Source organism: Pipistrellus hanaki, assembly GCF_964339955.1.
Source record: "Pipistrellus hanaki genome assembly, chromosome: 1".
Lineage (NCBI taxonomy): Eukaryota > Metazoa > Chordata > Mammalia > Chiroptera > Vespertilionidae > Pipistrellus > Pipistrellus hanaki.
The window spans coordinates 208,327,921-208,353,292 of record NC_140503.1 but is presented as its reverse complement, the minus strand read 5'-3'; the positions used below and the strand labels follow the sequence as shown (position 1 = coordinate 208,353,292).

At 58.9% G+C, this 25,372-nt stretch overlaps 2 protein-coding genes and 1 long non-coding RNA gene across 6 annotated transcripts in view; 1 reads left to right on the top strand and 2 right to left on the bottom strand.

The window, feature by feature from the left end:
* Nucleotides 1-7,764, bottom strand: part of TBC1D14 (TBC1 domain family member 14) — a 68,521-nt gene extending 60,757 nt beyond the window's left edge. The window contains exon 1 of one of the 2 annotated variants that reach the window (XM_084906144.1): nucleotides 5,673-7,764. In XM_084906144.1, the coding sequence (XP_084762270.1) occupies nucleotides 5,673-6,078 (406 nt within the window). In that variant the 5' untranslated portion in view covers nucleotides 6,079-7,764. Of the gene's footprint in view, nucleotides 1-5,168; nucleotides 5,331-5,672 lie in introns of those variants that run through there. The other variant, XM_084906145.1, reaches the window with a different exon arrangement.
* A 258-nt stretch (nucleotides 7,765-8,022) lies between these two features.
* LOC311613159 lies at nucleotides 8,023-13,847 on the top strand. Its single transcript, XR_014793405.1, has 3 exons — nucleotides 8,023-8,137; nucleotides 10,110-10,248; nucleotides 11,003-13,847. It is a non-coding gene; the product is annotated as an uncharacterized lncRNA (long non-coding RNA).
* Nucleotides 13,848-14,104: 257 nt separating this feature from the next.
* Nucleotides 14,105-25,372, bottom strand: part of KIAA0232 — a 60,220-nt gene continuing 48,952 nt past the window's right edge. For 2 of the 3 annotated variants that reach the window (XM_084904346.1, XM_084904347.1), the window contains exons 7-9: nucleotides 23,198-23,306; nucleotides 18,251-18,348; nucleotides 14,105-16,387 (exon numbers count right to left, since the gene is read on the bottom strand). In XM_084904346.1, the coding sequence (XP_084760472.1) occupies nucleotides 16,244-16,387; nucleotides 18,251-18,348; nucleotides 23,198-23,306 (351 nt within the window). In that variant the 3' untranslated portion in view covers nucleotides 14,105-16,243. The remainder of the gene's footprint in view (nucleotides 16,388-18,250; nucleotides 18,349-23,197; nucleotides 23,307-25,372) is intronic. The other variant, XM_084904348.1, reaches the window with a different exon arrangement.

Here is a 25,372-nt window from a genome sequence, read left to right as displayed (position 1 = left end):
AGAGGAGAGAAAGTCCCTGGACTCCTGGCATGTGAGCAGACCACACACAGCAGGGAAGCGTGACCACCCTGAGCACCATGGCTGCTGCCAGACTAGCCGGCCCGGAGCCGGTCAGCAGGCGATGGTGGTGGGAAGTGAAGCACAACTCCGCCCTCCACAGGTGTTTCCCCAGGTCCAAGCCGCTGTGGCCGAGCCCCCCGCCCTGCAGCAGTGGCCACCACAGCGGTGCGACCCCAGGCTCTCGGTGTCTGGGCACAGCCGGCACCAGCCATGGAAGCGCGGGAGACGTGTCATGACTGGCCCTCACCTCCCAGACGAGAGGAAGCACACCAGACGTCAAAGGTACGAGGGGGATTAGATTCAGGCAGCAAGCCTGTCTGCCCCAAACTGAGTTCTGAGGTCGCAAATAAGACCAGCGCCTGAGAGCCTGGAACACTCTCACTCCACGGGCCGCGTCTCAGGTTTAATACAAGTCAGAAAGCAGGCAGTGGCTGCCCTAGCCGGTGTGGCTCAGTGGATAGAGTGTCAGCCTGCGGACTCAAGGGTCCCAGGTTCGATTCCAGTCAAAGGCATGTACCTTAGTTGCGGGCACATCCCCAGTGGGGCATGTGCAGGAGGCAGCTGATCGATGCTTCTCCCTCATCGATGTTTCTAACTCTCTATCCCTCTCCCTTCCTCTCTGTAAAAAAATCAATAAAATATATTAAAAAAAAAAAAAAAAAAGAAAGAAAGCAAGCAAGCAAGCGGGCAGCGGCTCTGCCAGTGACTGCAGGTAAGGCTTTCGAAACAGTCCATCTTGGAGCAACAGTTTAATTTTCTTCTCCTTAAAGACCAACAGGACTGTCTTGGCTACCTCTTCATAAATAAAAGGAAGAGCTCATGAAGCAAAACCAAATGCCGTGTTTGTGCCCTCGGGAGGGGTGCCCTCGTGGGTGGCTCTGAGGAGGAGAAGCGATGCTGCCCCCCACGTCGATGTCCTCCCCGCCCAGGCTCCCGCTGGGTCCAGAGGGGAGCCACCCGCTCAGCACGGGGCACTGCTGCCCTCCGAGGAGACTGCGCTCACTTCACCGCCCGCCTCCCATCACCCCGCTCCGCCACTGGCCCCACTTTACTCTTCCGATCTGTGCGGCATCTCCGGGGGGAGCCAGCTCCACGGAGGGCTGCACCAGCCCACCCCATCGCTCTCCTGCTCGCTCAGGCCCTGGCTCGGGCAGGCAGGTTCCGGGAAGAAAGGCACAGGGTGTTCCAGGTCTCAGGTGCCTCAGCATTAACAATTAACAATTAACAAGAGAGCCGCCTCTGCTCACCAAGTGTGCATTACACGCTGGGCACGGGTTCCGTGTTCACACCCACCACCGGCATAACCCCACAACGACCCTGTCATTACCACCCACAGACAGGAAGACAGAGGCATGGAAGGTACATGTAACATGTAATAAAGGGGCTGTGCGGGGTCATACACAGAATGGCGAACTTTGTAGTGGACTTTTTAAATGTGTTTTTAAATGTGTTACTCTTTAGGATTTAAAAAAAAACCTAAAATAAAGAATTTCTTAGAAGCTCAGTATGTTCCTCTGCAGGGTGAGTGGCAACTTTTCGGAACCTGGCATGTAACACAATGTGTAAATACGTTTGGTCCGTCAGCAAACCAGGGAGAAACGGTTAAACTGCGGAGGATCCCGAGGCTCCTTTAGAACCCGAGGGAACAGACGTTGGAGTTACACTGCCCAAAGGTGGTTATGTTAAAAGGCACAGGGGGGACACTTTCAATCAAGAACTCTCAGTGCATGGAGGATTCCGCACATCCCAATGTTTCAGCTACATTTAGTGAAATACCAAAACCAGCCATCATATGTTATAATACCCATGTGATTAAGAGGCAACTGACAGGGACATTCAGACCACTGAACAAAGCCAACATAATGTGTGATCTCAAGCCTATCTAATGAAGAGGGAATATGCTAATTAACCATTACACCCTCAAAGATGGCAGTGCCCACACCCACAAGATGGCGGCGCCCAGTCCCCTCAGCCCCCCAGCCGCCCAGGGCCAACCCGAGGCACAGGCAAGCTTTGGATGGCGGCTGCCCAGATGCCCAGGGCCACCCGAGGTTCAGGTAACCAGGGCCGGCCGAGGCTTGTGCTGCCGGCAGTGGCAGCAGCAGAGGTGTGATGGGGGTGTCGCCTTCCCCTGGGGTGTCGCCTTCCCCTGATCGCTGGGTCACCTCCTGCCCCTGAGGGCTCCCGGACTGTGAGAGGGGCAGGCCAGGCTGAGAGACCCCACCCCTCAGTGCATGAATTTTCATACACTGGGCCTCTAGTTATTATATAAGAGAAATAATTTAGTCCAGCCGGCATGGCTCAGTGGTTGTCAAACACATGCCTAGGTTGCAGGCTCAATCCCCAGTGTGGGGTGTACAGGGGGCAGCTGATCAATGATTCTCTCCCATCATTGATATTTCCAACTCTCTCTCCCTCTCCTTTCCTCTCTTAAATCAATAGATAGATACTTTTTTAAAAAGAGAAATCACTTACCACACATTTACCATGACCAAGCATACTAGCTACTATCACATGCTCCAAGCATCACACGCCTGGCAAGTACAGTGAAGAACTGAGATTCAGAGAGGCTAAGGAACTCACCCAAGCTCACACAGCGACAGAAACTGGATTCAAACCAGACCTGACATCAGGGCCCACCTATATGGCTTGCTGGAGTGCTCAAGAACACAGGCCCTAAATTTTGTGACAATCAATAAGCTAAACAGTTAATAATTTTCTTCTGTATGTATGTTAGCTTCAATAAAAAAGTTTTAAAAATAAAATAGGGGGGGGGAGTGGATGCAGCAGAGTCTGAAGATAGATTGGGTTGAAATCCCAGCCCCTTCATTTTGTATGACCTTAAACTAATTTCTTTTAAAAAATATATATATATATATTATTGTGTTTTTTTACAGAGAGGAAGGAAGAGGGATAGAGAGTTAGAAACATCGATCAGAGAGAAACATCAGTCAGTTGCCTCCTGCACACTCCCTACTGGGGATGTGCCCGCAACCAAGGTAAATGCCCTTGACTGGAATCGAACCTGGGACCTTTGAGTCCGCAGGCCTACTTAGCCAAACCGGTTAGGGCTAAACTAGTTTCTTAATTGTCCTATGCCTCACTTTCTATGTAGTAAAAGGGGGCCAATAATAGACCCTATCTCCTCCGGCAGCTGACGAGATTAGGGAAGAAATCTGAGGGAAGCCTTTGGAACGATGCCAGGCTCGGTGCCAGGCTCCAGTTAAGCCTCAGGAGGGCTGGCTGTGCTCTTTCCTGCCCCCCCCCCCCCAGGGCCAGCCAGCTCCGCCCACTATTTTAGCCACTCATTTGCATCAGCAAGCCATTCCGCCTGCACTGCCTCCCCATGCAGCTTCTTCCTGACACACTCCTCGCACTTGCTCTGTGGCATCGACTGAGCCTGGGCCACAACTTCCCCAACTGTAAAATGAAGAGACTGGCCCAGCTGATCTACCTGAGGTCCTTCCAGCTTGACAATCTAGAATTCTGAACAGCTGGGGCCCTAGAAAGTGTATGCCCGCCCTAAAACAAACATTAACAACACAATCATTTCCCTAAAACCCTTCTACGCGAGTACATGTCTGTTTTGATGACCATGGAGATCTCCAAGGCCCACCAGCAAGCACAACAGCCGGGCAGGCAACCCCTGGGCTGAGGCGGCGACAGGAAGGTCAGATGTGCTGACCAACAGGGGAGAGACAGACTCCAAAACCAGTTGCTCTGATAAGCTGGGTCCTCACCATTAGGCCTTCAGCAGAGCACCCGCAAGAGGAAGTGGGGGCATGAAGGAGAGACACGCACCCATTGGACAGAGGGGAGTGGGGTAGGGGTGCAGGGGTGGGGCCTGGAGGGGCGGAGAGGCAGAGGGAGGGTGCCTAACCGGAGAACTGCGGGCGGTCCGCAGCAAACGCCGGGGAGGCTGGGGCACACTGGGCACACTGGGCACACTGTCCACGCCCAGTGGAGCAAACCCAGCTCAGTGCAGAGCTGAGTGCTGAGCGGACCTGCCACCACCTCCCCACCTGCTGGGCGTGGAGGACCCCGCGGGGAGCAGAGTCTGGAGCCCCCGCACCCCCCCACCGGTCACTGCGCCTCCCTAAGGTTTCCCGCAGGGGCACTCACTCAACCCCAAGTGCGGCCGGGTTCTCATCAGGGCCGGGTCAGGTGGAGCCCAGGGCCTCCAGGGGTCACACACAGGACAACAGGCAGCCCAGCTCCGGAGGGGGGGTGGGCACAACCCCGGGCAGGTAAGACGGTGGGAGGAAGCCGTGAGGGCCGGCTGCCCGCCCATGAGCAGGGCAAGAGGAAGTGTCCACTGCGGGGAGGAGCGGCCACGCAGCGCCCACCGGCGGCCGCCCACCCACGCTAACCTCCCCACCACTGCACCCTGCGGCCCCTCCTCCCCGCCCCCCACGGCTGCCCCCCCCCCCCCGCCCCTCGCGGCCGTCCAGGCGGGTGAGGCGCTGGCGGCCCGGAGCCGCCCGCAGACACCTTCCAAAGCTGCGCTCAAATTCGGTCGGCGGGCACGGGGCGCGGGGCAGTTTGGGGGCAGAGATGGCTTCCCTTCCCGTGGCCGGGCAAGGATCCTGCCCCTAAAATGCCAGCGGGGTGCGCAGGGCCAGCCCCGCTCCCCAGGAGCCTTCCTCACCGCGGCCGCGCCCCCGGCCCCGTCCGTCCCCCTCCACGCGGCGCCGGGACACACCGGGCCGCACGGGCGCGGGGGCCGCCCGGGGACAGGCGCCCCGGGAGGCGTGGGGGCCAAGCGGCAGGGGCTCCGGGAAGGCAGGGGCCGGGGCTCCACAGCGGAGGGGGAAGGCGCCGGGTCCACTCCGGGCCGCGAGCCCCGCGCGTCTGAGGGAAACTTCCCGTCAAGTTCCGGGAAAGCAGCGCGCGGGGCCCGCGGCCCCGCGAGCGGCGCTGAGTGCGCGGGCGCCGCCGTGTCCCCGGGCCCCTCGCGCCCCCGGCACCGGAGGGGCGCCCGGCAGGACCGGCCCCGCAGCCCTCCGCCGCCTCAGGCCGCCCCGCTCCGGCCCGGCTGCAGCAGGTGGCAGCGCCGCGCGCCCGCTCCCTCCGCCCCGCCCAGCCCCGCCCGCCGCAGCCCTCGGTACCCGAATTAGCTCGGCCGCGACGCCATCCCGGGGCCGGGGGCCCGCACCCCGAGTCCCGCGGGACCCGCAACTTGCGCGGCGAGGACCCCAGGAGCGCGGCCCGCGGCGGCGAGAGCAGGTGCGCGCGAGCCGCCCGAGCCGACAGCGGAGCGCGCCCTGGCCCCGCCCCGCGCGCCTCGCCCCGCCCCTGTCATCGCCCCGCCCGCGCGCCTAGCCCCGCCCCCTGCCTTCGGCCCCGCCCTCAGCGCCCTCGCCCCGCCCCCTGCCGGTCTTGGCCGCTCTTCCGCCCGAGCTGCCGCCGCCCGCCGCGCCTCGCCGCCGCCGCTCCCGGAGCTGGACGCTCGCCCCCAGCCCTTCCTCAGGCCGGCCCGCCCGTCCGCTTAGGGCCCGACCGGCGTCTCCGGCCCCCGTCTCTCCCGAGGGCCAGGCGGAGCCGCGAGGGGTGTCTGAGCGCATCTTCGTGGCCGCGGGGCCCCCGTGGACACCCGCCTGGGGCCTCCTTACCTGGTCGGCTCCACCCGCGGCCATCTTGGAAGTGGGAAGCGGCCGGGAGGGGGAAGGGGCTCGAGCGGCAGGGGCCAGGCGTGGGGAGCCGAGCGGCGGAGCGCATCGATGGGCGCCCCTGCCCCAGGGCAGGTGTGCGGGAAGGGGTCCCCGCGCCGGCGGACTTCGGCCCCGGGAATGCCGCTGTGGGGCCTCCCTGCCCGGCCTTAGTCTCTCCATCTGTAAGACGGGCTTTCCGGGCAGGTGTCCTTCGTTGAGCCCGGCGCCGGCGCGTGGAGATCTTTGAAAATGCCAAGCCCTCGGCCATTCCCGGGCCAGTGGGTCGAAGTGGGATACCGTTTTGGAAGTTGTGCAAAGTACAGACAAGTTTGGGAACCGCCGGCCAGAGCCTGTGCATTATTATCATTATTTCCAGTCAACGTTGCAGAAGCAGATGTCAGGGCCTGAGGGCAGAGCCGTGCACTGACCGGGAGAGGCCGCTGGCCAAGGTCCCGGGCCGCCAGTAGCCGGAGGGGTCCGAACCCGGGCCCCGCCCCGACCACCTTCCACAGCGTTGGCTGGGCAGGACCCGGTGCCCCGTCCTCCTGGAGTGGAGGCTTCCTGAGGCGAACCTGGCTCCTCCTCTTCGCTGTCTGTGCCCGCACCTGGCACACAGCAGGCACTGGGCCTTTAGGGGCATCGAGGCTGGAGGAAAAGCCCGGGCTCGGAGCGGGAACACTTTGATCACACCAGTCAGGAGCCTGAGCTGCCAGGGCGGAATTACCGGGAGGAAACCTCAGACCAGCCCAGTGTGCCGGGAGGGGGAAGAGAACCCGCCACAGAGACCTCCGGGACGCTGCAGAGGGAGATTACCCTGTCGGCCACGGGCCCCCATTACGATGGCAGGAGGGGTGAGAACTTCCAAAAGGCAAGCGCGATAGAAGCCATTAACACCCTCACGGGGCGTGGTGCACAAGAGACGCTTTGTCAGTGCCGCCGTTCCTCAGTGGTTTGAAGTGGAAATAATACCAGGTCCTTCAGCTTGTTTTAAGAAAACACGGGAAGTACAGGCTTGCTGGGGGCCTGATCCGTTAGCAGCGCAATGCATCAGATGAATAAATCTGCTTTTACCGTGTTCCCTGTGACTCCACAGATCCCGCCCAGCCCTCATTCTGAGTGCTTGTTAGGGTTTTAAAACCCCACAAGGACAAGGAACCGGGGTCCTGAATCCGGAGCCAAAAAGAACTTGTGGTCGACAGATTTGCATTTGGCGCCCTCTGCCTGCCCTTTTCTAGCCCTCTCCCCACCCTGCCCACCCGTCCGGTGCCCACTTCCCTGGGGCTCAGCGTGTGATTTGCCACCAGCACCCAGAAGTGCTCCAGAGAAGTCCTTGTCTCGGTATTAAAAACACAGTGAACGGCTCAGCCGTGGCCATGCACACGGGAGAGCGCGGGCGACACCACGGAAAAGCGCCCAGCACCCGGAGCAGCGGGCGGGAGGGAGCCTCGGACCCTCACACCAGAGCCCTCAACTTGTCTCTGCTCAGCGTCAACAGACAGCTAGCTACCTGCTCCCAACTGCACTAGGTTAAATCAGGGAATTCGGGGAGGCAGGACCCCTGCAGGGGCACATTCTCATGAGGGGGGAGGGGGAGGAGGCGTGGCCTCAGCAAAGAAGGAAGCAGAAGAGAGAACCACAGCATCAGCATCCCTGTGGTCCAAAGCGCCCCCAACACCGCCCAAGTCCCAGCAGACTGCGTGTAAGGGAGACATTACCACCCGGTCATTGACAGCCGTGAGGGAGGTTAACAGAATGGAGCCATTTAAAAAAAACAAAAACACAACTTTAGAGTTTAGAGGAAATGCTTAAGTTATAAGAGATACTGAATTTTAAATAATACAAAGCCAAAGAGCATGGAATTCCTCTCCTATCCCCCAGCTGTGCTGGGCCTGCAGGTCTGTGGGGAGCTGCCGACAGGACGGAAGTTCGTTAAACTTCCAAGGGCAAGGCCTACTTCAAGAGACATCAAGTGAAGTTTAGGAGACGACGGGAGGGTGAAACGGATTACTGTCCCCTTAAACGCTCGGAAATCTGGGATAAAAATAAGTGCAGTGCACCAAATATAGGATGCTGGTTTACGTAACCGGCAGAGATGTCGTCTGTCAGACTGCTTATGCCCATACGGAAGGGGATGAGGGCTCTGAGTCTCTGGCCCTTCTCACCAGATGAGTTTCTCTGTGAACGGGAAACTCAAGCTCCCAGAGGCTCGGCCACCAATGCAGGGCCAGACCCCTGCTGTTACAGGAGCGCTGACTGCAGAGCCCCGAGACGGACCGCGTCTGCGGCCGCCCAGGGGCCCACGTGCTGCCCCAGGGGCCCACGTGCTGCACCATTGCCCATTCACTGGGAATGCTGGAATCCAGGTGGGTCTGGCCCAAAGCCAAGGACACTCATTCCCAGAGCATCCCAGTCACTGACGGGAAGAGGTGAGTTACCAGGAAACAGATTCAAGCCCAGGGCTTGGGGAGGCGGGGCTCCTGGGGCCTGTGGCTCACTGATTGCCAAGGTGCCAGGATTGGAGGCTGAGGCTCTGGGAACAAAGAAACAGAGAGCACTGAATGGGGCTCCCTTATTGCACACCACAGTGGAATTTTCCAAATAGACTTTTTTTTTAAGGCTTCTCCCAGGTGCCGGCTGCTGCCACCAGCAGACCAGGAAACAGGTTTCACGTGGAAGCCGTGGGAGGTGGGGGCGGAGGGCAGAGGACAGAGGTGGGGGCGGAGGGTGGAGGTGAGCAGGGGCACGCAGCTCCAGCACTGGCTGACCCACTGAACCTGTCCAGGCGTGAGGCTGTCACTGGGGCTGAGGGGTCTCCAGCCCCACAGAACCCCCTGCAGCGCCCTGAACTCCCTCATCCCCGCCACCGCTTCTGCTCTGCCTCCGCCTGGCTCTCCCTTCCTCCTTTCATACCTAGTTCCCTCCCGTGGTGGCTCAAATGTTACCCCAGAACATCATCCTAACTCTTCCCCCACGTCCCCACCCCCCAGGCTGCCCCTGGGCTCCAGCCACCTCCGGGCCACCTTCCCCTTGTCTCTGTGAAGCCCCCAGCCCTGTGCGCGTGTGTGTGTGTGTGTGCTCCCTACGTCCTTGCTCTCGTGGCAGGGAGGAAACAGGCTCCGAGAGGGGACCCCTCCCACCCACAGCCCCGCAGCGTCCTCGTCCGCAGGCAGGGTTTGGGCCGGGCTGCTTTCGTTGTTTATTGATTTCAGAGGGAGAGGAGAGGGAAACAACAATGGTGAGAATCATTGATCGCTGCCTCCTGCACGCCCCCCATTGGGGATCAAGCCTGCAACATGGGCACGCGCCCCTGACCGGAATCTATCCACTGAGCCACACCGGCCAGGGCAAGCCAGCCTGGTTTTATCCCATAGCGTCCCTCTCCTCTCCCGGCCCCTTTGGGACTGGGTCAGCGGCCTCTAAGATGACCTGCCCATGAGCCTGGGAGCTTGGCAGTGGCACACGGGGTGCTCCGGGGGTGTGGGGTGCCTCCTCGCAGGGCTGGGGGCTGGCAGGGACCTGCCACTGTGGAGGGGGAAGCAGTGGAGGCCAGTCTGCAGTCAGGTGCAGTCAGGACCCCAGGCCTCTGCCCAGGAAGGGGGTGGCTCCTTCTGCAGGAGGCTACCCGCTTCAGCTGTGTGTAATCCATGACAGCGCCCCCTTCTGCCCGTCTGCAGGGGGCTACCCGCTTAGGCTGTGTGTAATCCATGACTGTGCCCCCTTCTGCTCCTAGTCAGGGCAGAGCCCCACCCGAAGGCTGCACCCTGCACCGCGGCCTGCTCCCCCCAGGGTCCCAGAGTGGGGAGCGCTGGGGGGCTGCCAGGCAGGGACATTTGGGGAAGATGAGAAAGAGCCTTCCAGTGAAGGGCCTGCAGGGCCTCACGCTTCCCTTCTAAGTCCTGAGCCGGTCGGCTCGGTCGCAGCTCCCGCAGGCTCGGCGGGGGGAGCCCCCGGCTGGAGCGTATCTCCGAGGGGACAGAGATGTCTATCTCACCAGAGAACCAGGCCGGGAAGGCTTACTGGTTTAGAAAAATAAAGATTTCCAGTGCCAGGTTTAGGACCCAGCACTCAGAAGGCTCTTGATATGTGTTTGCTGAATGAATAAATGTTTATAAACTGCTACAACCGAGGCCCCCTTTCCTCCTAACTAGCAGTTGAATGCCAACATGAAGAACCTCGGAGCCTCAGCAGACCCCCCCCCCCCCCCACCTGCCAGGTACACCACCTCCAAGTCTGGGAGAACATTGGGGGGGGGGGGGGGTTGATGTCAGTTCAGTGTGAGAAAGAACCCAGAGGCCCGTTCCCACTTCCTCCCCTGCCGGGAGGGGCCCCGGTGGGGCTGGGGCTGGGGAGGAGGAGGAGGCAGGGAAGTGGAGCCCACCAAATGTTTCCTTAAACCAGCAGCTGCCAACCTTCCGGGCAGCCCGCGGACCACCAGCTCAGAGGACACCCGACCACGTGGCGGCCAGCTCACTGGCACCCCTCCTCAGAGGGGAGGGCGGGGGGGACACAGTGCACCCGGAGCTCGTCCTCACGCCAGGTGAGGTGGCGGCTTTACCTGCCCGCAGGGCACCGGTGGCCTGGCCTGGGCGCGAGGGAGCAGGTGCGCCCATTCCTGCCCGGTCTCAGCTGGCGGGGGAGGGCTCTCACTTCTGAAAGGGGCACGGGGGCTGCAGGAGTGCCCCGGCTCCAGGCAGGCCTGCCGCCAGCTCCCAGCACGACCGGAGAGCACCGAGGGCCAGCGCTCCTGGAGCCCAGTCTGGATGGGGGCACGGGGAGCACCGCCCCCTGACCGAAGGCTGGGGTTCAGGGAAACCAGGGCCTGTGTGGGGAGCAGGCCAGAGCGGGGGCTTCTTCATCCTTCCAAACAGGCCTCTCCGCCCGGGGGCCTCTGGGTAACCCCCGGGGCCGGGACATGACGTGCTCAGGCCACGTCTGAGCTGCAGCAGCCCCCAGCCAGCCCTCCCCACAGGGCCAGGGGCCTCACACCACAGGGCCGGGCTCTGATGGGGGACAGGGTTCTGCCGCTGCCCCTGGCCTCTGCCCTCGGGCCTGGCCAGCACAGGAGGGACAGTGACCTCACTTCAAGGTGAAAGGGGAGGACTGAGCCAGCCACATGCGGACCATGTGACTGTGGCCAGCACCCATGGTGCAGGCCTCTGCCGGACCTGGCCCCCCAGCCAGGGCCTCTGCTACCACCGGAGGGAGAGGAAGTGAGGGCGGCTGCAGACGTGATTTTCTGGCGAGTTCGTGGACTGGGGTGTGGCAACTTCTCCTTCGCGTTTCCCCCTCAGGAACCACAGGGAGGCGGGCCTCGGAGGACAGGACCGCATCCTGGGCTTGCAGGCCGGAGTCTGCATGGCTGCACCCTTTCGTCTGTACAGCCAACCCCGTGAGAGGGGGCTGTTAGGGTCTCCGTTTGTGCCCGAGGGCACAGGCATGGAGGTGAGCGGCCTGGCCCAGGAGTTCAGGGCCAGGGTGGCAGCGGCAGACCAGTGCCCAGGCACTTGGCTCAGCAGGACTCCTGCAGACGACACAGCTCACGACGGGAGCCGGCTGGCGGCAGTTACCAGCCTCTGCACACACCTTCCTGGCCGGTGGGTTTGGGCACGATGGAGGTTCGGGCATTGTCCAATGGGCTCAGTAGCTATGATGACCACTTCAAATCCTGGCTCACCGGTCAGGAGCCAGGTGGGAGCACGTGCTTAACCTCTCGGTGCCTCAGCGGTCCCATCTGTGAAATGGGCGCCCGCACCTACCTCATCGTTGGTTAGTTAACGGCTAACGGCTAACACGTGGCAATGGCGAGCCTGCTAGCTGTGACTATTCCCAGCACAGACACCGACACCACCCCCGTTAGATGCCGGCGGCATTACGTCGTGCTAGTCCGGAAAAGTGAGGCAACGTCAGGAAGTGTCACCGGCCACCCATCCGTGACGCAAGGCCACGGCGGGCTGTGAGCAGGGGCGCACTTCCTGGTCTGCGCTCGCAATGGTGCCCAGCGTGATGCCATCCGCTCGGCTGCTTTCCAGAGAAACCGGGGCTGGGCTTTCCGTTCCTGGACTGCTGTGCGGGCACAGGCCTCCAGGCTGGCGGGCCGGCTGGCCCCTGTGCCCGGAGCCGCCGGGCGGCAGCAGCAGTGGCCCGGGGCTGTCGGGGAGGGCCGAGTGTGCCGAGCACCCGCCCTGCTCCCGAGCTGTGGCACTTGTGGGCGGTGATGCTGACCGATCTTAAAGAGCCAGAGCACAGGGGAGCCCCGGCAGCGAGGCCACAGGCACACCACAGAGGAACCTCCTCGGTGACCCCTGGCACAGGGGCTCTGCGTAGTGTCACCGGCCAGTCCTGCCGCAGGTGCCTCAGGAAGGCAGCGCTGGGCCCCCTCCCACCCACTGGGCAGTGGCCATCCGGAGGGGGATGACCCAGTTCACACCAAGACACACCCGGGGTGATGCCCACCGAGTGCTGTCAGCGCCCTCCGAGGGCCGAAGGCACGAGGTGCCGCCTTAAGCCTAGACTTGCCGTGACTGACAAGGCCAGCGAGCGGCCGGCCGGGGCTCCAGCGCAGCAGCCCATACGGCTGGCACTGGGAGTCGCTGGCACTGGGAGTCGGGGTGGAGGGGGGGTAAGGACTTTATGAAGAAGTGCTGGTTACTCTCACGTGGCAGGGGAGTCGCCACGCTCACGAAGGTGGATTTCCCAGCGTGGCTTATCCACTGCACTCTGGATGTGCTGACCCCTGCGATTTCCCCAAATGTGGTGTGGGAAACTGGGCGGCGTGATTTGTGTGTGTGGCGGGGTGGGGACTGTGTGCGTGCTCGCCCCACAAAAAAAATTTAAAAAAAATTTTTTTTTAAAAGTGCTGTGAATGGCCAGCGAGCTGAATCCTTAGGCCTCACTTCTTGCCTACGACACACACGCTTCAAAGATTAACCCGGCATAAAGCACCCGGGTTCTAGAAAAACAGGGGAGAACGGTTGTTTTTAAATATATTTCTACTGACTTCAAAGAGGAAGAGGTAGTAGAAACATCAATGATGGGAGAGAATCACTGACTGGCTCCTGCACGCCCCCTACTGGGGACTGAGCCAGTAACCCTGCCATGAGTCCTGACTGGGAATTGAACTGTGACCTCCTGGTTCATAGGTTGACGCTCAACTACTGAGCGACACTAGCTAGGCCCTGGGAAAATAGTTTTATCCTCTTCAAGATGGAGAAAACACTGAAAAACATGCCTACACATCCCAGAAACCACAAACTAAAAAACAGAGAGAAGCCCAGCCGGTGGTGAGCATCGACCCAGGAGCCAAGAGGTCAGGTCACGTGCCCAGTTTGGGGGGCTCCATCCCTAGTAGGCAGCCAGTCGATGATGTTCCTCTCTCATTGATTCTTCTCTCTCCCTTTCCCTCTAAAAAACTCAATTAAAGAAAAACACATTAGAAAAGGGGACAGAATACAATTTAAACCCTCGGTATGGAGTCCACCTCTCCGCTGCCCACATGAAATGCAAACACCAACTGGAAGAAAGTACTTGCCTCAAGTCAGCAAGGGCATCGCTTTTGGACGTCCAGCTTCGAACACGGCCTCCGGGCCGCCGCTCTGCGGGACTGGGCAGCACTGGCACTCCCAAGGCCGGCCCTTCCCCAGGAGCGGGCACACAGGGAGGCCCCCGACATGCCCTCAGAGCCCCGAAGACAGCGCTCCTCAACGGAAAGCTTGAGTCTAGATAACAGAGTAACACAACTTGAAAAGTTAAGTAGGTCGAGAATTACCGACATGAAGATACCGGATAAAACCCTATTTCTGACCTCACAGCGGAGCCGCTGTGGCTCAACCGTTCATTTCTTTACGCACATGCGGTCATGGGTACATTCGGTCAAGGAGTGTGTTCCCCAGCGCCGGAAGCTACCATCTCAGAGTGATGAAGTACAGATGAGTCTTTGAAAATAAACTGGTGTGGGCTCTGGCCAGGTGGCTCACTTAGTGTTGTCCTGTTATGCCAAGGTGTTGGGTTCAATCCCCGGTCAGGGCACATACAAGACCAATCAATGAATGTAAGAATATGCAGAACAACAAATCAATGTCTCTCTCTCTCCTTTTGTCTCTAAAGCCAATCAATAAAAAATATAGTTTTTTGGTTTTTTTTTTCAAGGTTTCTTTTTTACAATGAATATTGTCATGTTAATATTAAAAACACACACACTTTATTTCAGAACGAAAAGACTAAGCTCGGTCTGCCACCAAGGGTCACAAAGCTGGGATGGCGGCTTTCCCCGCAGGCCCCGCCCTCTCCTCCTCCGGAGGCCGCGGCTGCCTTCTCAGGCGGTAACAGGTAGAACCTTCCCTGGGGACGATGCACACAATTACCACAATGACTGTGACAAATAAAGGTGACCAGCCTGGTTTTTTTCAATTTTTTATTTTGGTGTTAACTCCACAAGAAAACAAAAACTCGGTTACTCTGGTGTACGTGAAATCAGAACAATACAACCGCGGAAAACCTCGGCCCGGGACGGACGCGGACACTCAGTGCTACGGATGTGCAAGGCGCTTCATACCACAGTGCGTCTCAGCGTTTTGCCAACTTTTTAAAAATGCTTTATCTTTGTGATCATCCATTCACAAAACTAAAAACCACACTTGCAACTCTGTAACTGAAAGCCTCCGGCTTCAGCCACTTCGCTATGAAAACAAATAAATACGTAACCTGTTAACCCCCGGCCCACCGGTCAACAGTCCCCACCCCTGGAAGGCGCAGCGCTTCCCGCGTGGGCGCGGCCCGGCTGCCCTCCACCACCTGAGCTGTCTCTGATCAGCAGCAGCTGTCCATCAACCGAGCTAAAGGTGGTGTCTGAAACAGAGTTATTTGGTCTCTGCTACATAAGCAATGATTTCTAGGAAAATTATCATTGTAGTGACTTTAGGAATTTATAACATCCAATTCTTTTTTGCCTTTGCTGTTAAATTATATTTCAGTGCAGGTGCTAATGAATTTTTAGGAAGCTCAGGAAGAAAGAAAAATACGTAAAACCTTATAAAATCTGTAAATAAATAACAGCAACGTAAAACCTTCCACGTGCACGCACATGCACACGCACACGCTCACACACACACGCACACACGCACACACGCACGCACGCACACACGCACGCACGCATGCACGCACACTCACAAACCCACTTTAAAGTGTCAGAGCCGCTGCACCAGCCGGGCCCTCGGGGACGTGCAGAGCTGGGAGGACGCACAGCCTTAGAGGACTTTTCTGTCATCAGCTCAGGAAAAGGCGCAGAGCCCGATGCTCAGAGCAAGTCCGCCCGCTGGGGCACTACGTCACTGCTCACCGAAGCCCGGGTGCCGCGCCTTGGCCATGCTAGGCTTTCCTGCAGGAGGCTAGATATGCTAACCTGAATAGCACATGAGCTGTGTGTTTTTTTAATGAATTGTTTAAAAAAAAAAAAAAAAAGCAATTTTGAATGTTTAGGTTTTGAGACAATACTCCTAACTCCTGCCCGTGGCAGAGCCGCGTGACACATGAGGAGGCGAAAGGGACGCATTGACCCTGGGCCCCGCAGAGAAGGGGAGGGGAGAAACCGATCCCCCACATTCCTCCCCTCCCCTCCCTCCCGGCACTGCCCGAGCATTCTCTCACACACAGAGGAAGATCAGATTAAAAAGAAAGCACAGCCACTGGAGCAGCAGCTGTGGTGGCCAAGGTTTCCCGGGGTGATGGTGGCCTCTAATGCATTCAGATGTTTACGGTTTTGAGTTCTAGGGCTTTTGGTTCACTGATTCTGAGGAAATCATAATTTGCAACTAAAATCCTCACCCTGCACCGTGAGAACCGGTCCTGCCCCACAGAACCCAGAGGGATCTCTGGCGTCAGTACATACAGCACAGCACAGGCAGGGCCCACGCCCACCTGCCCCACGCACCACCCCACCCGAATCCTTGGCTTCTTCAGTTAGCAAGGAAGTCCCAAACACAGCATCCCCGCGGTGCTCCACGGACAGCCAGGGGAACAGCATCCCGTCAGTCTCTGGAAGCACGCCCTGGGCTGCTGCTCCCGCCGGCACTCCGTCTCCCTGGCAGACCGCTCGGTCACCAGCGCGTCCACTGCGGGAGGCGGCTGCGGCCTCTCCATCCCGGTTCTCAGAACACAGCCTGGCGTTCCGAGCGCGGGTCTCCGGAGGCGGAGTGACAGCAGCCCCTGTGGGCTAAGATGGGGACCGCGACGGACCACCGCCCGAGGGGAGTGACCGGGGAGATGCCGGGAGCAGTGGCATTTCTGAGACAAGCACATGCACACCCATTCTTGATTTGACAACACAATCTAGTCTATTTCAAAGAGCCAAGAATTTAACAGCTTGGAAAAAAAATCTTCAACAGGATAGCTGTCCTCAACTCTAAAATAAGCAAGAAGAGAAAGAATTACCGATCTGACTCAGTTAATTGAGAAGAAACCTAAGGTGTTTGGATTAACAGGCCTCACAAGGGGTCATCCCCATCACACTTCCTTTCAGACGGACGGCTGCTCCGCGGTCAGAGGTGAGTCCGAGAGAAGAGCTCCTCCCCGCCCGCGTCCTCGGAGCCCGAGCTGGCGCCGGAGCAGCGCTTCCTGCGGGCGCCCCGGGGGGCTCCGGGCGTCCTCTCCACCGTGCAGCGCGCCTCACAGACAGAAGACACCTGCGGAGGGAAAGTCCGTCAGACGGGCGGCGCCCAGGCCCGCGGCCCAGCACAAACCCTGATCCTGCGGAGAGGGACACGTGAGGATCTGAGTGTCTCCGAGCAGAGCAGCCTCTCCCCGGATCCAGGTGGGTGTGGCTGGGCATGGGGCACCACGCACAGCCACGCCCTCCCACAGCTCCCATTCCAAGAGGGAGACCACCACGCCAACCGCACACCCCACTGCGGGAGTGGGGGCTGACGCGGCACGTGGGGCTCAGACCACAGTCCGGGAGGCGGTCTCTGGGGCGTCCTCGCCTGAGGGCTGAGAAGCAGGCGGAGCCGCAGGCACAGCCAAAGCTCCGGGACTGGCTGGCCTCGGACTAGGGTTCCAGCACCAGCTGGCACTTCTTAGGAGAACTCTGCTGGGTGGGGCTGGCTCCCACACTAGCCGGTCAGTATCTCTGCCCCAGGACACCACATGTAAGTGGTGACCTCCCTAGTCATAGTAACCAGCATACTCCCCCATCACAGTAACTAACAATACTACCCCCCATAGTAACTAGTAGCGCTTCCCTCACCCCAAAGTGATAGAACCCCCGTCACAGTAACTAGCACTCCCCACTCATAACTAAGTTCCCCCATCATAGTAATTAGCAACATCCCATCATAGTAACTACCAACACCCGCCCACCTGTCACAGCAGCTAGGGCACCTGGGGAAACAACACACAGGGCCTCGGGGGCATGGCAAGGGTTTGAGTTTCATCTAAGAAGGCAGAGGAGTGTGGATCCTCACTGGCTCCGGGAGCACTCAGCGTGCAGCTGCACGGCCCAGGCTCACCGGCTCCAGGAGCACTCAGCGTGCAGCTGTAAGGCCAAGGCTCACCGGCTCCAGGAGCACTCAGCGTGCAGATGCACGGCCCAGGCTCACCGGCTCCGGGAGCACTCCGCATGCAGCTGCACGGCCCAGGCTCACCGGCTCCAGGAGCACTCAGGGTGCACTCAGGGTGCAGCTGTAAGGCCAAGGCTCACCGGCTCCGGGAGCACTCAGCGTGCACCGGCTCCAGGAGCACTCAGCGTGCAGCTGTGAGCTGAGAGACACACGGTTCTGGAGCTCTGAGTGCCTCGGTGTCCTCTCCTGCACACAGTGTAACAGCACCTACCTCGTGGGCTTGTTGAGGACCACGGGGGCAGGCAGACCTGGCGGCCATGTGCCTTGCTGTGGAGGAGGTTGGAGGAGCACAGCGGAAGAGAACAGGGAAGGCCGAAGCTGACCAGGAGGGCGGTGTGAGGAGCGGAGGGTTTGGAACAGCTGAGGTGGGGATCAGGACTGGCACACAGACTGCGTGGCAGGTGAGAGGGAGAATGCCCAAAGCGGGGCGAGAAGCTGTGGGCGGGGTGCGTTCACGGGGAGGGAAGGACTGGGGCGCACGGCAGCGAGCATGGACACGGGAGGAGCCTCGGGAGGACAGGGTGCTCGGGGAGAAGGTTCTCACAGCACTGGACTGACCCTGACAGGCACACCGGGAAGAAAAAGCTGCTTCCTGCAACTCATCTGCCTGCCCGCCCTCTGGTGTGCCAGGCCTGCGGGGGCGGCAGAACGCAGGCGGGGCTGCGGCTGCTGCGCTGGACCCGGGACGGGAGGCACAGACGCTCCGCGGGCTGTGCAGGAAGGTGAGGAGGGCACCCACCGTGTGAATGTGGGAGTGACAGGCTTAGGTCTGGATTCAGTGAGGCCAGAGGCGCTGCGCTGTGGACCAAGCCAAGGGCCGCAGAGGAGAAGGGTCGCAGCCCGAGCTCAGGGACAGGAGGGGAGGTCTCGGCCTCGTGGCCAGGGGCTGCCGCTGGGAGTCAGCAGGAAGGAGCAGGACAGTGCACTTACCCTATTAAAATCTAACAGGCGCTCCTCGTTACAGGGCCTCTCTTTAGCATCTGGATACTCTTCTATACCATTCTCTCCCTTGGCATTTGTATAACATTCTTACTCATTTTGAGTGGAGAGGGAAAAAAGGGAAAGGGGGAAAGTCCATTAAGACACAGATATGACACATACAGCCTTGCTTCATTCTCTGCTGAAAGTCACATCGGTTAGGCTACCAACCCAGGGAGCGGGGTTCGTGTCACTAAGGAGCCAGCCAGGGCATGTGAGGCAAACACTTGTCACAGACTGGGTTTTTAAACCAGGCCAGCATCACCCTGGGTTCCTGCTGTCCTACCGGGACACATCCACTCCATCACGCACACAGCCACGCCTCATCTCACTGCACGTCACAGATTTACTTTCAAAAACAACAAACGGAAGGCAAGACCCTCCGCCACCAAAACGATTCCCACTGGCTTTCCTGTGAGTCTGCACACAGTGGCGGGACGGACCCGCAGCACCTCCGAGGTGGGCCCTGGGACGCAGGATAAAGACGCGAGGTCCACGCCTGCCACGGAGGGAGACCACGGCCCGTGTGTGCTGCGCTAACAGATGGACAAAGGGTCAGACAGGAGGAACTGGGACGAGAAGTCAAAGCAGGGGCGTCCTTGCTTGCTCTTCAGCAACGCCACACAGACTACCCACACTCCTCTCACCGGGGAGGGCAGCGGCCACAGGGGGCGTGAGGGGCCGGAAGCTGAAGTCAGAGGAAGTAGGCGTGTGTCCCAGGGCCCTGGAGCCCACACTCGGGGCTGCAGGAGGGCGGGAGGCCCAGCCCACTAACATTCTGACTCAGCTGGTGGGGGAAGGGCCTGGGGATTAGCATTTCCAGAAATGCTCCCAGGGACTCCCTTTCTCCAGTATTTATGTTTGCATATACTTTTATTGGCTTTGATTTTGCACTCAGAGGTGACTCTTTCCCCAGGGAGAGCTGATGCGCAGTAGGGCGGGCCCTCCTCCCACGAGGTGGAGCAGGCTGGAGGAGGTGCAGGGTTAGGGTTAGGGTTTGGGCCGCTGTTGAAGTCACTGTGTGGAGGTCCTTTGACACCCCAAGCATCTGCCCCTAGGTGCTCAACAAGACGGCTGCCTCTACACAGAAGCAGAGGACAGGACCGGGGTTGGGGGGAGGGGGGCTGTGCCGAAGGAAGGCCACCTGGGCCCTGCCTGGCGTTATCCCGAGGCCGCGCTGGCACACTGTCCTTGCCGTAGCCTACTGCAGGCCTCACAGGTCAGAGTGTAGGTTGTGAAAGCAACCAGGACCCAGGATAGTCGATCAGGCTGGTTCCTGGGTGGCCACGTGTGAGGCAGAGGGGAGGCTGGCTGGGCCTCTCTGGGCTGCCCTCATCGCTAACACAGGAGCACACGGACCTCCAGGTTTCTGGGTGGTGTGCCCTGAGCAGCGCTGGCATGCCCAGTAACACCTCCCCAAGGGCACGACCCAGCCCCGGCTCGGGCATTGGCTCCCGCTGCCTCGCACTCTGATGAGGTGGGGACACCTGTCACCCGCTCTCGGAGGCCACCTTTTCCTGGGCGGCCTGACCAAGTCCCATCTCCCAGGCCCACCCCGGGTCAGCACTGGCACCAGGGGAGGTGTGGTGGCCCTGGGACACGCCTAGAGGAGAAGAGGATCCTCGCTTTCCCCAGGAGCCCGCTATGGACGAAAGGAAAGGACGTGTCATCGCTGCCCGTGTTTCCACGGCCCTCACGTTGGTGCTGCATGTCCAGGCTGTAACTGTGCAGTCCTGTTCTAGACTCTTCTCTTCACAGCTACCCTGTCAGGGAGGCTTAGCTCCCACCTCTTTTTACAAATACAGGCCATGGAGGCACAGAGAGGTCGGGTCATTGCCAAGGTCCAGGAGCTGATAGCAGGCACTCACTCCCAACTCAGTGTTGTCTCCTGAGCTATTATCGCACTGGCTCCTCCAGGCTCCCGTTAGGCTAACGTCACACACATGCTGCCAATGAGCTCAGAGTCCAGTGTGTGAGCTCTGGGATCGCAGCCAGGACAGACCGCCGCAGGACTGACGCCGTGCACAGCCGGCAAGGCTCTGGGGTCTGAGTCCGCATGGGCCCCCTTGCTAGGCATGCTGGGGCACGGTAATGCATCCCGCTGCAGCCCGGCCTCTGCCTGCACCTGTCCCCCAGCAGCTCCAGCTGTCACAGGGCTTGCATCCTATTCCCTCGGGTCCCTGCTCCAATGTCAGCTCCTCAGGATGTGAGGGACTCAGTCGGTGGCCTCTGGCCCTCAGTGCCTAGAACAGTGCCTGGCACAGGTAGGCATGCAAGCAATATTTGCTGAATGGATATGAGTGCACAGCAAGGCCGGCAGATGGAAGAGCCCATGCCAGCCAGGCTCCCACGCTGCTCCGGGCGTGTGGACAAGCTGCCTCACTGTGAGTGGGAAGACCCTCCTCCCCAGGAGGCTGAGTGCTCCCAGGTCAGCCTCTGGAGGAGCAGCATGAGCTTGTCAGTCATTATCAGCAGCCTGAGAGGGTCAGGAGCTGCCACCAGCCGAGTGGAGGAGGGGCCACCTGCTTCCCTGGCCAACCTCCTGAAATGACAGCCCACTCCCTAGGGCAGTGGTCGGCAAACCGCGGCTCACAAGCCACACGCGGCTCTTTGGCCCCTTGAGTGTTCTAATGCCACTTGTTCAAATAGACTCGCCCAGGCCGAAAACTGACTTCTGTGCATGGACCACGAAGTTTCTTTCTTTCTTTTTTTTTTTTTTTTTTTTTTAACATATTTTATTGATTTTGTACAGAGAGGAAGAGGGAGGGATAGAGAGTTAGAAACATCGATGAGAAAGAATCATCGATCAGCCGCCTCCTGCACACCCCCCACTGGGGATGTGCCCGCAATCAAGATACATGCCCTTGACCAGAATCAAACCTGGGACCTTTCAGTCCACAGGCCGACGCTCTATCCACTGAGCCAACCGGTTTCGACTGGACCACGAAGTTGCAGTCGCACTGTATGTGCACGCCCACACGTGGTATTTTGTGGAAGAGCCACACTCAAGGGGCCAAAGAGCCGCATGTGGCTCGCGAGCCGTGGTTTGCCAGCCACTGCCCTAGAGGAAAGAAAGACGCTTCCAAACGCCACTGCAGGCAGCTTTTGCAGGAGCTAACTCACACTTGGGAGTTAAAGATCACTCAAAAGCCCAGTCACCGTTCCACACCCACTCAGAGTTTCTCTGTGGCCATGTCTCGGTGAAAATGCACGAGCAACCACGTGAGCACCTGCCGAGGGCGTACAGATAAAGGACCCAGCGTGAGAGCCAGACTAGGTCCCTCATAGCTGGGGAGAGGCAACTGGGCAGGGCACGCTAACAAAGCGAGACTCCATGTGTCTGAGCATCACTCAGCCTCACAGGTATGGGCTTCTTGACTCCCAGCTGCCTGCGGCCCATCCCTCGCTCCATCTGGCCCCTCCGGGAGGTCTCTGCTGTACTGCTCCGGGCACTCGGCCCTCCTACTGCACCCCTGTAACCCGAACCCAGGGACCAGACTAGACACCAGTCAAGGCAGGTTTGTGCTCCTATCGCCCAAGCGTCTCCCTGACACAGAGCGCAGACCCCGGCTGCGGAGAGCGAGGCCCTGGAACGGCGGGGGGACGTTATGGAATCTGAGAATTAGCTTCCCGCCTGAAAACGGGGTGACACTGCACAAGGCTTCTGTGGGAGCTGTATAACAGAAAAGATATTGAGAGCACCTGGTTATTAAAGGGCAACCCAGACCTTAGCTCCTGGCAAAGCAGCCTTTACTAAACGCTGTCAAATAAAACAGACGCTCAAAATGAAGCCCTGCTCTGGGCAAACCTCTGGGGAGGAGGAAGGCGGGGACTGGGAGGCGTTCTGTGCTCACAGAGACAAGCAAACACTCTGGCCTCCCCGTCGGCCTGGCCAGGCTGAAGGCCAGTGCAGGCCCTGAGCACCCAGGGGCGCGGCATCTGGGCAGCGAGGGACAGACGGCGCTGCGTCCTCACTACAAATGGTGGGAGACGAGACGTGGACATGCACACTAGCAAAGGAGCTACACGGCCGCAGGGCTGACGCCGGGAGGCGCGGCACCGGGACAAGCTCAGCCTCTTGCGCTGGTCCATTTAGGGGGCCTCCTTCCTGCCCACGCCTCCCAGAATTCCAAACAGGTCTGTATGGCTCCTGGGTGGGTCTACCTAGGAGGCTCATAAATATAGCCACCTCCACCAAACCTCCAGGTCCCATCTCTCCTCTCCCGGGTCTCCCCAAGCGCCCCTTGCTGTTCAGTCCTCACAGCAAGTCACTCAACAAGCTCTGGCGCCCTCTGCAAGCCTCCAAAGCCATTCTCTCCCTGCTGCCCGCGGTGCTACACCGGGAGGGCCTAGGAACCCCAGGCGCTCGGCCTCTCTGCTCCATCTGCACCTGCTGCTAGGACTGCTGTTATCCCGGACCCAACACCCGTGAACTCCTGAGGGTGGCCTTCCTCCCACACAGTCAGCTGCGCTGACCCAGCAGGGCTCCCACACCCGGCACGCTCCTCCGCCTGCCTTCCGGGCCTCAGCTGTGGCCCTGCGGGCCCCCGACTTGCCACAGAGCTTTGGCTTCTGGGCAGCCGCTTTTTTCAGGCACTGGCCTCCCGGCCTCCCCACCTGGGCCTTGCTGCAGGCCTCGGGGGCGACTTCCTCCCGCAGCTCCCTGGGGGCCAGCACGGCCTCGGCAAAGGCCAGGCTGCGGGTGGTTTCCATGCCTTCCCCACGCCAGGCTGTGGCCGAGTGCAAGAGCAGGGACCGGCTCTCCTCCATCCACATCCCCAGTGCCTGACATGCCAGCCACATGGACACCACGTATGTTTTGGACTGACATTCAGAGCAGAAGAATGTATTGCTCTTAACGGATGAGAAACGTGGGGGAGACTGGCAGCGCCTCCTTACCTTCGCACTCTGACGCGGGGAAAAGGGGCGAGTACAGGGCCTTCTCCCACCAGCTCTGCTTCTCCTGACTCCGGGTTACTCCTTGTACATCAGTGCTCAGCACGGGGAACTGTGTAGATTCAACCACATACAGAAAAGTTTACAAGCTTTCGGGACAAAGGAAGCATTCGAACATTAACTATGGACCACAAACCCAGGGTTTTTAAATTGGTGAGTGTTTTGTGTTTGTTTTTTCTGTTCTAGACAAGGCAGACTTTAAAAAGCCAAATGATCACAGCACGTAAAGTGAGTTTTTCTTAAGAAGCACATATATTGAAAGTGGAATGAAAATTTTTAAACACGCAAACACTAAAATTCTTACAAGGCAAAACATATTACAGCAAATACCCCCAAGTAAGGGAAGTTTCTAGACTTTGGGAGTGCAGGCAGGTGGTGTGGAGTCTCTGCTGACTGGTGCTCTAGAGAAAATGGGGGGACCCTCCTCTTCACACACCAGGCTCAAGGGAGTCAAGGAAGGAGAAATGGGACAGAAGGAAATTTTATAGCCAGTTTTTGGCCCAAATGTGTTTAAAACAGAATTACTTGCTTCAATGAGAAACAGCAGGAAGTTGAGACTAAAAACCCAATAATAATGCTGAGAGCAATTCCATTCAAACCAGGACATGGCCTTGGAAATGCAGGGGGGGAGGGGACGGTGAGGGGGAACTCTGAGGCAAGAAACCCGTACACTCTCTGCATCTTCCCGGCCCCGCACAGTGGCACCAGGCCCCAAGGGGACCAGGTCTGAATCCGGGCTCCATCCCTGACAGGGCAGCTCTCAGGCCCTGGCCAGATCCCGCCCACCTGTCTGGGCAATGTGGCCAGTGGGCAAGGCAGCAGGTGCCCGTGGGGTGGCAGTCAGACATCTGTGGCAGCTGCAGTGCCCCTGTGCGTCTTGGCTGCTGATGGCCAGGGCACCCTCCGCCATGCTCCTCCATCCCCGGGCCGGACGACAGGCTCTCCCCGGGGAAGGCCTGGTCTCGGTGTCCTCACCTCCCACAGCCCCACCCTCTCCACACACATCTGCTCAGGGCACAGGCCCGTGGACACTGCACACACCTTTACCGTTTTAGGAGACAGTTATTAGTGTTCAAGTTTAAAATCTGTTTTAGCAACTAATACTCACCAATTCTCTAACAGGTCTGTTACTCTCTTAAAGTACTGTGTGGACCCACACTTTCTGATTTAGCAACGGGGTGTTTTTTATTGTTTAACTAAATGGGAAACACACTTCAAACTTTCACTTTTGCTTAACATAACTTGCCAGAAATGCGCCTAGGACTGAAACGGAAGGAGTTATGCTGTCACCATGCCCTCCTGCAGCTTCCTCGAACAATGACCATTAGCACTGCGATTAGAGCAACAGAAACAAGGGACAGCGACTGCCCAGGGAGGCTTAATGCAAACGAGGCCACAGAACGCCAGGTATGCAGGCGGAGGGGTCCAGGCACCACCAGAGCGGGTGGGCAGGACGAGGCGGAGGCGGGTACGAGTGAGCCGGCCTGTGCGCCGCTTAAGGGCAGGCGGGCGCAGGTCTCATTACCTCTGTGCCAGGTAGGGGACCTGGCACATGGAGGTACTGGGTCTGTGGACCCACAGAAGACCCTGCCTATAGCTCCTGGTTATCAAGCACACTCTCTCCCTCTCATGCCGAAACACTGTGGAGATCGTGCCAGTTCCTGCATCCTGAAAATTCCTGAAGAATTTTTTCTGCATCCTCCATAGAGTGGCAATCCCAATGGCAGGGACTTTCTGTCCTGTTTGGGCTCCAATGAACACATAATCAATGTGCATGCATTATTTCTTATGCTGCCTGTCTCCTGATTTGTTTTTTGATTAATATCGTTAATAAGCTCCGGCCAGGTCCTGTGCGCCAAAGAATGCCAGTTCAATACCCAGTCAGGCCACAAGCCTGGGTTTTCAGGCTGGATTCCCAATAGGGAGAGTGCAGGAGAGGGTGTGACTGATGTCTCTCTCACACTGATGTCTCTCTCTCTCTCTCCCTCCCTTTCTCTAAAATCAATAAAACATGTTTAAATATATAGTTAATACACAATATTATATTTGTCTCAGGTGCACAACATAGTTATTCAGCATGATGGAGAGCCCCAAGGATGTGATCGCCACGGTAAGTCT